Source organism: Mustela nivalis (assembly GCF_964662115.1).
Source record: "Mustela nivalis genome assembly, chromosome: 5".
Taxonomy (NCBI): Eukaryota; Metazoa; Chordata; class Mammalia; order Carnivora; family Mustelidae; genus Mustela; species Mustela nivalis.
The window spans coordinates 116,710,308-116,724,579 of NC_139024.1; the positions used below are offsets into that span (position 1 = coordinate 116,710,308).

At 39.9% G+C, this 14,272-nt stretch overlaps 1 protein-coding gene across 2 annotated transcripts; it reads right to left on the reverse strand.

Annotated features, from left to right (window-relative positions):
- Positions 1-233: 233 nt before the first annotated feature.
- SNRPC (small nuclear ribonucleoprotein polypeptide C) lies at positions 234-13,495 on the reverse strand. Of its 2 annotated transcripts, XM_082732437.1 has the most exons (7): positions 13,313-13,441; positions 12,926-12,968; positions 7,713-7,821; positions 4,722-4,811; positions 3,273-3,377; positions 1,021-1,077; positions 234-593 (listed from the first exon to the last, which is right to left on the reverse strand). In XM_082732437.1, the coding sequence occupies exons 1-7, from the start codon at positions 13,318-13,320 to the stop codon at positions 469-471; spliced, it is 537 nt and encodes a 178-aa protein (XP_082588563.1). In that variant the 5' UTR covers positions 13,321-13,441; the 3' UTR covers positions 234-468. The 2 variants fall into 2 exon arrangements, with proteins under 2 accessions (XP_082588563.1, XP_082588562.1); XM_082732436.1 differs by lacking the exon at positions 1,021-1,077 and having other exon boundaries at positions 13,313-13,495.
- Positions 13,496-14,272: the final 777 nt, after the last annotated feature.

Consider the following 14,272-nt stretch of genomic DNA (forward strand, 5'->3'; position numbering starts at 1 on the left):
TTAATCAACAAAAAGTTGATACTTTAAATCTACAAGTGTTAGGTTTACCAGGTCTTGCACAAAAGAACTTTTCTAAATAAAAGCAGGGTGTCCAAAGGGACTCACTATAGTGAGGAAAAAGAATGTCATGCAGAAGGCATCCTGCAGAGAGAACGAGCTAGAGAAACACAACCAGAAGACTTCATCTCTTTTATAATGCACAAGGACTACGAGGGGAGAAAAAAGGGAACAGGTTTTTAACTAAAACAGCTGACAATTTTATTTTCACATTTCACAATACAAATGAAAATTACTTTTTTTTTTTTGTCCCACTACTCCCCTGCAAAAACTATTCTCTCTTTGATAGGAAGGGCAAGCAAATCTTCCTTGTCCTGCTGTGAAAAAAAAACCCAGAGTCACAGCACCATGATCTCCTGGTGAAGTAGAACAAGTAATATAAAATGAATATAAAGAGGTTCCTGTCTCTCCTTATCTGTCCGGTCGAGTCATTCCTGGCCGAGTGGGCACCATCATGGGACGGGCAGGAGGTCTCATCATTGGGGGCCCAGGCATCATTGGCATGTGGCCTCCCATAGGTGGCCTCATTCCAGGAGCTGCAGGACAAAAGAAAGAAAAGGAAAAAAGAGAGTCAGAAAATACTATTTATGAGCGAGCTTGATGGGACTTCAATTAAAGACAAAAAAGTAGCCCCCCCTGCAAAATGCTGGAAGAAAGACATACTTGACAGAAGAAATGCAACAAATTCATCACATCTGTAAAGTAGACATTCTCAAACAAAGAACGAAGGTCAACACAAGAACCGTATGGGAATCATGATCTAATGATAGTAAGGGGGAAACTATTAATAGACTGCTTTCCAGAAACCACCAGGGACACTAGTTCCCTAAATTGACCTTTTCTAACTCAGGGAAATTCACAACTAAATTACAAGTTACTCAGTCAGCATTTTTAATCAGTTCTACCCACCATATAACCAGGAGCTATTTCATGAATGTACACAGGCACAGAGGACAATCTTACCACTAAGCGTTTGTTCGGAGTTGTAGGAAAGGTGAGCAGGAGGCCCATGCTGAGAACCTGTTAGTAACCATACTTAGCTCAAGTCAAGAAAAATAGGCAATAATGTGATTTACAACAATTAGTGCACAACACGAAAATCTGATTTTTCTAATGCATGTTAGAAACTGTTAAGGAATTTTTTGCAGTGTCCCATCAATATACCAGCCAAGTGAATGAGCCAGGGCAGGGAGGGCAAGTGAAGGTGGGGGTTGAGGAGGAAGATTATAGGCAGCTTCACAAAATTGAGAATATTCTACCTCCTCAGCTGAGTGGTGGGTTCACGGGTATTCATTTTATTATTATGCCTCATAATTTTCAGATCTTCTTTTTATATATAAAAATTGACATAATTACTTATTAAACCATTTTGATTAATGCCTTGAGATAAATGGTTCAAGAGAAAACTATATTCAAAGCCAAATACAGCCTTTTCACAAGAAGTAAAACACAAGTATATGAAAAGACACAACAGGTACAGAATTTTTCAATTTCCAACAGGAACAGAGAATAATACTAAACTTCTAAGTATCTTATTAAAAAACCCCAACTTAACATAACCTATATTCAGCATTTCCTAGAGGAAATTCATCTGGACCAAAGACTGAAAACGAGGCATCTGAAAAGTTGTTTACTTTGGTCTCCACAGTGCATTTAACTGTAATTAGTTGCCAAGAGTGGCAACTAAGAGTCTAATTACTAGTAAGTAGTAAGTCTAGATTCCTTTTTTAAACTTTTTATTATGGAAATGTTCAAACATACACAAGAATAGAAAAAAAAGAGGATAAAGAACATCCATGTACCCATCATCCAGCTTCAGTATTTATTCATCCCTGGCCAATCTTCTATCTTATCCCAACCCGTTCTTAACCCTGCCCACCCCCAACTAGTTAAATTATTTTAATTCAGATAATTGTATTATTGTCTTGGCTGAAAACAATAAAATACTCAGGAGAACTGGCAACACCAAACCTGAATTATCAAATGTCAATAGCAGGCTGGAGCTGAGTTCTAGAAGCCTTCTTTAGGTGTTTCATGCATTCACCAGTTCACTACATCCCTAACCCCTCTAAGAATTTGAATTTGTGACCCTGATTTAAGAATGCAAAAGAAGCCATGTAAGTCACTTTGTTTTGGGTCAGAAGCCAGTAAGGCAGAAAATCTTATCTAGACTCTCCTCATATCCCTCTAAATGATACCCACAGCGAGCACACTGAATGCTTCTGCCTAGGAAGCTACTGTAATACCTTTTTGTACCTTGTCTTACCAGCTGAGTTGGAGGTTTCTTATGGTCATTGTATTTACTCTAATTACATAATTTGTTTTGCAAATCAATAAAATGAATATAAAAAAAGAACTGTTTGGGGCACCTGGGTGCCTCAGGTGGTTAAACAGCTGCCTTTGGCTTGAGTCGTGATCCCAGGGCCCTGGGATTGAGCCCCACATGGGGCTCCTTGCTCAATAGGGAGTCTGCTTCTCCCTCTGCCTGCCACTCCCCCTGCCTGTGCTTTCTCTCAACCCCCCACTCTATGTCAAATACAGAAATTAAATCTTAAAAAAAAAAAAAAAGTACTGTTTCCATGAAAACTAAGTAGGTATTTAGAAAACCTCAAGTAAATCACCCCAAAAAGTGCTCACGAATTTGGTAGGCGAAGGGATCATAAAAGATTGGAACTAGACTGCCTCACAAGGTTTCTAACCATGAAAGAAAATGAAAATAAAGTTGGTAAAGAATGCATTATGGGGAGGTGCCTGGGTGGCTCAATCTGTTAAGCGTCTGCCTTCGAGGACTCCCTGTTTGGGAGTCTGCTTCTCTCTCTCCCTCTGCCTGCCACTCCCCCTGCTTGTGCTCTGCTTCAAACTGAAACAGAGAAAAGTAGCAGCAGAAGTATTTACCTACCTCCCCTTTATCTCCCCTTCGAACAAACTCATCTACTTTTCCCTCCATTATAAATGGCCAAAAGTAAGGAGGAGGCAAGTAAGTGGCAGGAGGGAGAAGAAGAAGAAAAAAAAGGCAGCCTTATCCTGTTTTTAGTAGTACAAGGTCTTGGGTATCATCCAATTACACTGGTAAAACAAATATTTCTTTTTATCATTACAGATTTGCCAAATATAATTTGTTGCAATAACATGTTTAACAGTGAACTAAGAATCCTATTGAAACAGAGAACTAAAACACAATGAAGCATCCTAAAAGGAAAGAGATTCAAACTTACCAGGTCCCACTGGCATCATCCCAGGAGGAGGAGGGCCCATCATGGGCATCATGGGAGGGCCCCCCATGTGGGGCGCTGGCATCATACCAGGGCGAGGAGGACCCGCTGGAGTAACAAATGGGGGCAGAGGTTAAGATATGCTTACATATTAATATTTTCTCTTCTATGAAACTAGTGGGGCATCATAGTCTAAGTCCAAGTTCTGGAACAACAGACTTCTTATGGTTTCTTTTATATAAGAGCAGAGCAGCAAACATAATTATTCCACGAAACTTTATGTCCAAAAAACAAGAACAAGACTGCCTCGACAGAAATATAAAATCAAGTCAGGTTCTCCCAAGTTAAAAAAAATTCCAGAAGTTTATTTATTTATTTATTTTTTTAAATATTGTGCTTTCTGTAGAGTTTCTGTCAAACTAAAGCCACAAGCACCTAATCCCAGGTCTGTTTTTTAAAAAATCAAAATCTTTAAAAGATTCTTTGGAACTATGAAGATAAAGATGTATATTCTTGACAGAGATATTCTTGACAGTATATTTACAAAAATCTGGAACAACTTAAATGTCCAACAATATGAAAATGGTGTGATTAGTTATGGCACATTCATACTATAAATCATTCTACTATTAAAATAATGGAGTTGGGTGCCAGCCAGCCAAAATACAGACTAGGACAGAGAAGTAACCTGAGAGCCACTGTGACCCGAGGCCTGATTGGTCCCAGGATGGCGGAAGCCCAAGAAAGATTTGGTGGGCTGTTAGTGGCTGACCTGCATTAGTGTGCAACTATATAAATAGCCTACTTCCCCATGTTTATATCCAGGGTTACTTACAAGACCAAGTTTAGGTTTCTGAATTCAATTTCAATCTGAGCCTTTTCAGGAGAGCCATGGAACTTACGGCCTAATTACTCATTCTCCTTCTATCATTCAGAAACAAAAAACCTTCATAGAGAGGAGAGGCCTTTGATCCCTTCCACTTTCAAATGTCTGATTCTGTCTTTCCCAAGGTACATATATTGGTGTTAGGTGGGTTAGAAAATAGGAAAAATGACTGAAGAGTTTATCTACTACTTTAATCCTCCAGTGTTGGGTTCACGGAAGTAAATGATGTAATGTACTCATCGATGTATTAATATTTTAGCTTACCTAATATAATAATAATAATGAGCTTCATACATGAGCTCATCTAATCACAGGTACATTCTGACCTTTCCATTCAATTTGTATCAGACCCACTTGGGAAGTCACAAACACAATATCCTAGCAACAACACTATCTAACTCTGAAGATATTTTAGAAATGATACCACTGAAGTTGTTTTCATTTACTATCTATATATTCAGTACATGAGCATTCAAAAGTCAACTGTGAGGTAATCTAACAAAATCAACAGATTATCTGCTTGCCCTGAAGTTATGGCTGTTAAGAAGAAAACTTCATAAACTTACGGAGACTGGGGGGAGGTGGGATCATTGCCCCTGCAGGAGGAGGAGCAGAGAATGGAGTAGGAGGTATCTTTCCTTGTTGAAATGCAGCGGCTTTGAACAGAGTAAGGAAAAAACAACACACAGTGAATAAGAACTCAACAACTCACTTACCAAAATAACCATTTTCTTTTAAATCATTAACAGTCCCAATTATTTCACTTTACTTCATTTAAGATTATTACATCACAGCCTCTAGAAGTTTTAAATCAACCGTAGGTATTTACCAGCAAACATTACAATTAATTTGTTTACTGATTTCGGTTTTTTAACCTATTTTTATTTAGTCAGCATTTCTGTGGCTGATCTATGGGAGAATGGAATGAAGACCTCCCATTACCAATGTCTTACCAAAGAGATGCAGACTTCTTTAATCTGTAGATGCTGTTTACAATTTGAACCATTCATAGTTTTGTCTGGAAATGTGTGATACCTGCCCAAAGACCAGACTTTTTGTAAAAACTCACATCATTTTGGTTTAGTAGTTTTGAAATTAATGTACTAAGCTAAGAGACACGAAAGAGAAATAAAGATTTCAAAGCAAGAGTCTGCCCCGAAGAAGATTATAATCTTTAAAAAATGTCCAATACAACAACTTTTTTCTTTCAGGGCACAAATGAATATGAGGCACAAATGAAGACAAAAGAAATTAAAGATAATTAATAAGTGGCTTTACAAAGAAGTCACACATAAATACTACGATACATACTCATAGTTAACTATACTAGAACTAAAATTAAGTAAATCTATAGATAAAATTTAAAAATAAAAAGTACACTCATAAAAGTTATTTCTTAAATGTAAGTATTTTCCAAGTCACTGCAATCTGCAGCCTAAGGATACCCCACCTATCCCCATTCCATCCCAACCAGCGCAATGTAGGTCAAATTACGCAAGTAAATCACTGCTAACTCCTAAAGACCAGATCCAAAAAGATGACTTTTAGAAGTGGAGATTTATGCACAGCTAGCTACTCATATGCCTCTGAATAGAGCCTGTGCTCTATAGGAGATCATATCCCAACAAGGGCTTTTCCAATCAAAATGACACCTCCCACAACCCAAGCAAAAGGACAACTTGTAAAGACTGAAGAGGGAGTAGCTAAGCCATCAGCTCAACAGTGGACTCAAAGCCAACATAATCATGGACATCAACATCACATGGTGTGTCCCCGAGGGCTTGCCTTCTCTCCTCCAAGTCTTCCATCAAAAACATTTACTCATCCTAAATTCTGCTGCTGCACCCACAAAATAACTAAATGAATACGGTTCTAAACTTTAATGCCAAGAAATTTCTAACATCTTTTCAAATAGAAAAAAATGATTACATCATAATATATATTTCTTTTTTCCAAAGATTTTATTTACTTGACACAGATAGCAAAGCAGGGAGAGCAGCAGAGGGAGAGAGAAAAGCAGGCTTCCCACTGTGCAGGGAGACTGATGTGGGGCTTGATCCTAGGACCCCAGGATCATGACCTGAGCCAAAGGCAGACACTTAACCAACTGAGCCACCCAGGTGCCTGATACAATGTATTTTTTCAAATGAAACAGGACAATGTCCAAGATTTGCTCTTTAATAATTCAGGATGGAGAAAGGGAGAAGATGAAGGTATTCGGTGGCTCTCAACTAAAGGCAATTTTGACCCTCTTGGGGACACTGGGCAATGCTTGGGGACATTTTTGGTTGTCATCACTGGGAAATATTATTGGCATCTGGTGGGTAGATGCCAGGACTGCCACTGAACAGCCTACAATGCACAGGACAGCTCCACAACAAAGAATCATCCAGTCCCAAAGGCCAAGAGCACTAAGTCTGAGAACCTGTTATAAACAAAACAACACTGTTGCAACGAGGTGATGGAAATCAGAGGTGGGGGTCAGCCATAGAAGGTTCTTTCATTAACCCGTCTTCCTCCTTTTTTGGTATTTTACATAAGCTTTGTTTTCTTAAAATTGCAACACAATCAAAGCCCACATTTGCCCGCCAGCTCTGAATAAATGAAAAAGGCCATGTCTAAAATACACCAGCATGATCTAACATAGAAATGCTACATCTTCTATCAGTGTCTTGAACTCAACTAGCCACACAAATATTTCCCAAATTAAACAAAAAGAGGGGGGCCTGGGTAGCTCAGGTGGTTAGACATCTGACTCTTGATCTCAGCTCAGGTCTTGATCTCAGGATCATGAGTTCAAGCCCTGCGTTGGGAGCCTACAGAAAACAAAACAAAACAAAAAGAGCATGGCATGTCCAACAGAGGTCTGAAACATACTCAGGTTACTTTGTCACATCCATTACTTCCGTCTTAACCGAGTATCTTTGTCAGGACTACAGGAATAAGAAACTCAAAGTCTCTCAAACTCTTTGAAAGTTACTATAAATCCACCTCCACATTTTCCTATTATAAAAGGAAAATAGTTATAAAAACTATGATCGGGGTGCCTGGGGTGGCTCAGTTGGTTAAGCATCTGCCTTCACCTCAGGTCATGATCCCAGGGTCCTGGGAAGCCCCACAATTAGACTCCCTACTCAGTGGGGAGCCTGTGTTCTCACTCTGCCTCTGCCCCTCCCCCTGCTTGTGCACTAGTGCTTTCTCTCAAATAAATAAAATCTTTAAAAAATAAAATAAACTTATGATCACTACAAAGGAGGTTTCACACAAGTTTGCTACAATACCTGGTCCATGTCAATAAAGAAATACTAGGCAACTCATTCTTCTCTGCCCCACTTCCCAATCTAATCAACATCTGATTGCTCTAGCCTCAATAATTACTATTGATGTGTTCTTATATTCCCTGGGAAACCAACGATCTTCTAATTCTTTCGTTAAACACATCAGAATGCTCCTATTTATCACTCAGAATGAGCTTCTTCTGTGGAAAACAACAGAGAGACAGGGATGAGAAAGAATGGGACCATTCTCCCACAACAGAACAAGAGACTGAAACATACTTGTTTTGTCGATCAGGCTCTGAGCCTGTTCTTCCATCCATTTCTGATAGTAGTCTTTCACATTCTCTTTGTGTTTTCTACCACTGCAATGTGTCTTTCTCACAGATGGCTATAAGACAAAAAAGGTCATATTGGTCACAGAAACAAGTTCTCCAGATCAGAAATTTTATAAAGCCCTTCTTTATATATAGGTAGCCTGGCTACCTTTAGCAGCTTTAGCTGGGTGCTGAAGCATGATTTACAAACATTATCCAACAATGCACTGTGGTCATTTATAAATAAATTTATATATTTATCCACTGACCAGAGGTCAGCAAACTATGACCCATGGGCCAGTCACTTGATTTTGTAAAACAACGGAGTAGAACACAGCCACATTCATTTGTTCAGGTATTATCTATGTCCTGTCCTTACTCTAGAAGTCATTGCAGAAAAAGACTATATGGTCCACAAACCTAAAATAATTACAGTCTGGCACTGAAGGGAAAGTTTGCAAACTCCTGATCTAGAACACAATGCCATTTTAATGCCCTTTCTTAGATTATTCTATAGCAAAATAATACAGCTTACATATATTTAAAGTATACTGTTTATAAGAATATCTTCTTTTAAATGACTTTGGGTCTAGAATATAGACTATGAATCACATATAGACTTTTGTCTCTACCTCACTAATCCTTTGGTTTTTTTAACAGCTTTTCTGAGGTAAAACTGACATAAGAGAAACTCCACACATTTAACCATTTGTTTAAGTTAACATTTATTTAACACTACATGCCAAACACCATGTTATGTACTTTACAAGCAGTGTTGCCAAACACCATGCTATGTACTTTATAACTGGTGTCTCAATCATCCTAATAATCATATGTGCGTGGTACAATGGAATATTAACCAGAAAGAACCCATCATTAATTCACACAATGGTGGATGAATCTCAAAAGGATGCTCAGGGCACCTGAGTGGCCCGGTCAGCTACATACCTGCCTTCAGTTGAGGTATGGTCCCGGGGCCCTGGGATTGAGCCCCGTATCCGGCTCCCAGCTCAGCAGAGAGTATGCTGGTCCCTCTGCCCCTCCCACCACCGCTCTCTCTCTCAAATAAATCTTAAAAATGGGGCGCCTGGGTGGCTCAGTGGGTTAAGCCACTGCCTTCGGCTCAGGTCATGATCTCAGGGTCCTGGGATCGAGCCCCACATCGGGCTCTCTGCTCAGCAGGGAGCCTGCTTCCCTCTCTCTCTCTCTGCCTGCCTCTCTACTTGTGATTTCTCTCTGTCAAATAAAGAAATAAAATCTTTAAAAAAAAAAAAAAAATACACTCAGCAAAAGAAGTGAGATACACAGAGTATATACCCTAAGATTCCATTCATATGAAGTTTTAAAACCAGTTAATATTGATCTTTCATAATAAAAACCAGATCAGTTGGGGCTAAGGGTGCAGGGGACAGAAGGTAAAAAAACACAAGGGAACTTTCTGGGGTGATGGAAATGTTCTGTATCTCATGTATACACCAAATGGAAATTATTTGCCAAATTATCAGACCATACTTAAAAGGTATGCATTTAATCGAAATATAATTCAATAAAATTGGGGCGCCTGGATGGCTATGTGGGTTAAGCCTCTACCTTTGGCTCAGCTCACGATCTCAGGGTCCTAGGATCGAGCCCGCATCAGGGATCTCTGCTCAGCAAGGAGCCTGCTTCCCCCTCTCTCTGTGTGCTGCTCTGCCTACCTGTGATCTCTCTCTGTCAAATAAACACAAAAATCTTTTTAAAATATATATATGTATATATATAAAATTCAATAAAATTGATTTTAAAAATCACAAGCCTATTATCTTTAATTTATGCTTAAAGACTTGTCTTAAAACACATAGTTGGTAAGTAGCAAACCAAGGCCTAGAGTCCAGACCTTACTCAAGATGCTTCTCATGGCTGTCTAATTACCTCCTACCAACAGAACCTCTCTTCACAGGACGGCTTCAGTAGCAGCAGACAGGACCAGTATCACATAACCACAGACTGTCTTTTCATGGTCTATATTTCAAAATACTGTTTGTTCCCTGACTCTCCAGTGACCGATTACATAACACAACAAGGCCTCGAGCCTTATAACAAAATCATGCCTAAAAATCAGCAAAAACTCAAAAGCTGCAGTGCTGAATGTTTATTGCATTTCAAAGTCCACCACAGGGAACTGCTTCAATCACTATGGAATTTTTCTATAGGGGTCCCTGACATTTCTCAGAAACAGACATTTGTTATAAAGGGATCCTTTTATTCTCTGAATGTTGGCATTAGCCAGATAAGCTATAAAATGGTTAAAAAGCATTACCTACTCACTAACAATTTTAGAAAATTATGATAAGGGGTCAAAGGGGCTAGGATCAAAAAAAAAACCAAACAAAACAAAATAAAAACTGGGACTCTATAGGCAAATTTCTGTGATACCAACTTATTGGAGGAGTCCCATTCAGGACAATCTATGATAATATTCAAATCTATTATTCCTTCAAGAGGAGTCACCCTACTTACATGTTCCACAAATTAATACTGAACATCTAGCTAGGGTTCCTGCAGCTACTATTCAAGAAGCCAAGATGATCAGGAGCTCCGGTTTAATGACATTTCTGCAGAGGCAGCCAAATACAGAGCTATAGTTTTCAAGGTGTGGCTCACAGGCAGCTAAGGGTGTCTCAGACACAACTTCAGGGGGTCCGCAAGGTCAAAGGAGTTCCATAATGATGTTAAGACATACTTTCCTTTTCCACTGTATTGTCATTTGCACAGATGATGTCAAACTTCTGGCACTTTAGAATGAATCAAGGCAATGGCAACCCAATGTATTAGGGGTCGTTGTATTTTTCAACACTGCACTCACGGGGGCGGGTGGGCAGTTTCACTGAAACTGTCCTTGATGAAGCAGCAAAATTTTTAATTCTATTAAACCTCAACTCTTAAGTTCATGTCTTTTTATTTTTATTTTTTTTAAAGATTTTATTTATTTATTTGACAGACAGAGATCACAAGTAGGCAGAAAGGCAGGCAGAGAGAGGAGGAAGCAGGATCCCTGCTGAGCAGAGAGCCCCATGAGGTGCTCGTTCCCAGAACTCTGGGATCATGACCTGAGCTGAAGGCAGAGGCCTTAACCCACTGAGCCACCCAGGAGTCCCCACGTCTTTTTAAAATTCTGGGTACAAAATGGGATGTACAAAGTACTTCAGCCGCATGCCAAAATATGATGCTATTTCAAAGAAAAGCAGGACTGCAAATAGTTCAAGTTCTAAGTTCTACCGGCTACCTCTTTGATGTAACATCATTTTTACTTGACAGACTGAGAAACAAACAGGAGATTCAGACTTCTCAGAAATAAGTGAAGTGAGCCTGTCACTTCAAAGGAAGCAATTGGTAGTATTTATTGCCAAGGATAAAATTTGAGCTTTCGAACAAAACTCAGAATTTTAGAAAACCTTATCTACTACCATGAGCTTGTCAGCTTCCCAATACTTAAAGTCCCCTTCTGATTAGATTGTGACATTAATATGAATTTTTATATTACATAATCAAATGTGTCAACACATGGAACACCTGTATGACTGAGTGAACCAATATTCCAATATTCATTTTCCAAATGACCAAAGCACATTACAAAATCTCGTCTGGTAAAAGATTCACTCAAAGTGCAAAGCAGATCACTGAAATTGCCGGGGGCTGAGGGGTGGAAACAGGGAAGGGCAGAGGTAGAGAGAGAATGGAAGGGTTCAATCTTATAATCCTGAGATCATGACCTGAGCTGAAATCAAGAGTCAGATGCTTAAATGATTGAGCTACGTATGCACCCCCAGATCCGTGAATTTTGATTAACAGAGTATGAAAAGTTTGAAACAGTTTCAGATTCCACACTGCAACTAGTTTGGATGCAGTAATATAAAGTATTAAAGAATATCCACAATTATCTAAAAAGGCTGGTAAAGTACCCTACTTTTTTCAACTCATCTATATGAGGCTGGGATTCTTCATATAATTCAACCAAAACATAGTGCAACAAACTGAATGGAGAAGAATCCACCTGTCTTCCAATAAGTCAGATATTACAAAGGCTTACAGAAAGGTTAAAGCAATACCATTCTTCACAATACTTTTTTCCTTTTTCACTTTTAAAATGTTATTTGTATAACAAGTAAAAACTTTGTTAAAAAACTGTTACGTTCAAATGAATCAGTATTTTTTAAATTTTAAGTTTTAATTTCAAATACACAGCAAATATTACTAATTAAACCCATATAACTGGCGTAACTCATTTTTTTAAATGACCCAGTAATTTTTTTTTTTTTTTTTTTAAAGATTTTTATTTATTTGTTTATTTGAGAGATAGACAATGAGAGAGAACATGAGCGAGGAGGTCAGAGAGAGAAGCAGACTCCCTGTGGAGTTGGGAGCCCGATGCGGGACTTGATCCCGGGAGTCCGGGATCATGACCTGAGCCGAAGGCAGTCGTCCAACCAACTGAGCCACCCAGGCGTCCCAGACCCAGTAATTTTTAAGAGTGGCAAGAGATCAGGAGACAAAAAAAGTCTGAGAGCTGCTGGCAGAGAAGCCCTGGAGTTAAACTGCTTAGGCTAACCTTCCATCTCTGTACAACTGATTTAGTAACACCTAGACAATCATTTCACCATACTCTGCCTCAGTTTCCTCTTCTGCAAGATGGAGATAATACTAACCTCTTAGGCTTAATATGAACATTAAACAAAATGATACATGTAAAGCATCTGGACACATAGTAAATGCTCAATCTTGGTTGTTATTTGACAGTTTTTAATCAAATCAAAGCACAGTACTCGGTTTCAAATTTAGGCATTTCTTCCCAGTTTAGTCAAAAAAACGTCTGAGTGCCTTGTCCCAATCAAGTATTTAAACTTTAGAACACGTCCCTGGAAACTTTTTGTGCCATAAACTTTTTTTTTCACTTTCTATTTTGCTAAAGCATTATTATTTGGTTCTCAACTGAAAACAGTAATTGCTGGAAGATCAATAACTACGAATTATGAAAACAGTTACAGGAAAAATGGAGGAAACAAAATCCAGATTATTTTCTCCAGGCAGGAGCACTTAAACCTTAACAGGATGAAAAGCCCAAATTTACACCTAAAAAAAAAAAAAAATCTAATTTGTTAAGCACAAAGTGTTCTGAAACTGAGAAGATACACTACTTACAGAGTCATGGGTGAGGTACGTGTCGCAGTAGTCACAATAAAACCTGGAAAGATGTGGAAAACAGAGAAAAAGAGAAGACGACCACCAGTTAACAGATGCCCATCCACCGGAGTGCTGTTCTATGAAGGCAAATTATAAAAAGACCTATTCATGTTTCCAAGACATTAGATAAAGCAATATGACAGAAACTAGGCTTTTTTGTTGCCTTGGGCCGAGTCGACCTACCGACACTGCAAGAGGGCAGTATCTGCAACTCCCAGGCTCCCTTCCCCACATCCTCCACCTTCCCGGAAAATCTCAAGAGCTAGAACCCTCTCTGCACCACCCCACTCGGACACAGTTAGCGACCATGACCGAGAACATCCACAGATTCGGGGTCCCACTCACTTAGGCATGTTGCTCTGCAGGCCGTTGCCCACTCCGACCCGCGCCGCCCGGAAATGACGCACACAGTAAGCGCCGACGCCGCGGAACGTCTGAGTCAAACGCGATTCCAGAAACCCTACCCAGTCATCCAATCCGCTTGCTGCGCTGCGCTGCGACGGCCTTAGCCGCGGCGGCGGCCGAACGAAGGGCGGGGATTTTCTCCCTCTCTCCTGCCCTATAGCTAGGCGGAAGGCGGGGTGGGGGTGGGGGATGTACGAAGGACCCCGGCAAGGTTCAATCCCCGCCCCTGAAATCTCCATCCTTGAGGCTTCCGGCAGCGTGTTAGTCGTAGGCAGTAGGGGTTGGGAATAACAATCAAGTTAATATGCAGTCAGGTGGAGTCAAGTGCCGGGGGCGTAGAGATGAGGGAGTGAAGCAGGGAAGAGAGGAGTTCAACTTTAAGAGAGAGAAAGCGGGGGCGCCTGGGTGGCTCAGTGGGTTAAGCCTCTACCTTCGGCTCAGGTCATGATCCCAGGGGTCTGGGATCGAGTCCTGCATTGGGCTCTCTGCTCAGCAGGGAGCCTGATTCTCCTCATCTCTCTTTCTGTCTGTCTCTCTGCCTATTTGTGATCCCTCTCTGTCAAATAAGAGAGAGAAAGCTTGCTGAGAAGGTGACAACTGAGAAATAATAGGTTTCTTAAAGCCAGGTGCAATCGGTTTTACACTTTTCTGAGTCTCAACCCTAGGAGATGGTAGGATTCCCAATTTCAGGTGCCATCTCCTGCGTCCAAGTCGTGCTGCCTGAGCAAGTTATTTAATCTTTCTGAGCCTCAATTTCCTCATCTGGAAAATAGGGATAAAAATTCTTGCTTGTGAGGTGTAAGAAAGAATTAAATGCGAAAATGTTTGTAAAGTATATAGTGCAATGTTTGAACATACTAAGCCCTACGCATTTGGCAGTTAATTTACATAAAGGGCAAT

Coding starts and splice junctions, on each gene's coding strand:
- SNRPC (XM_082732437.1), bottom strand. Junction 4,812..7,712: donor GAGCCTGATCGACAAAACAA/GTATGTTTCAGT, acceptor CTCTGTTCAAAG/CCGCTGCATTTCAACAAGGA. Junction 594..1,020: donor CTCCGAACAAACGCTTAGTG/GTAAGATTGTCC, acceptor TTTGTCCTGCAG/CTCCTGGAATGAGGCCACCT.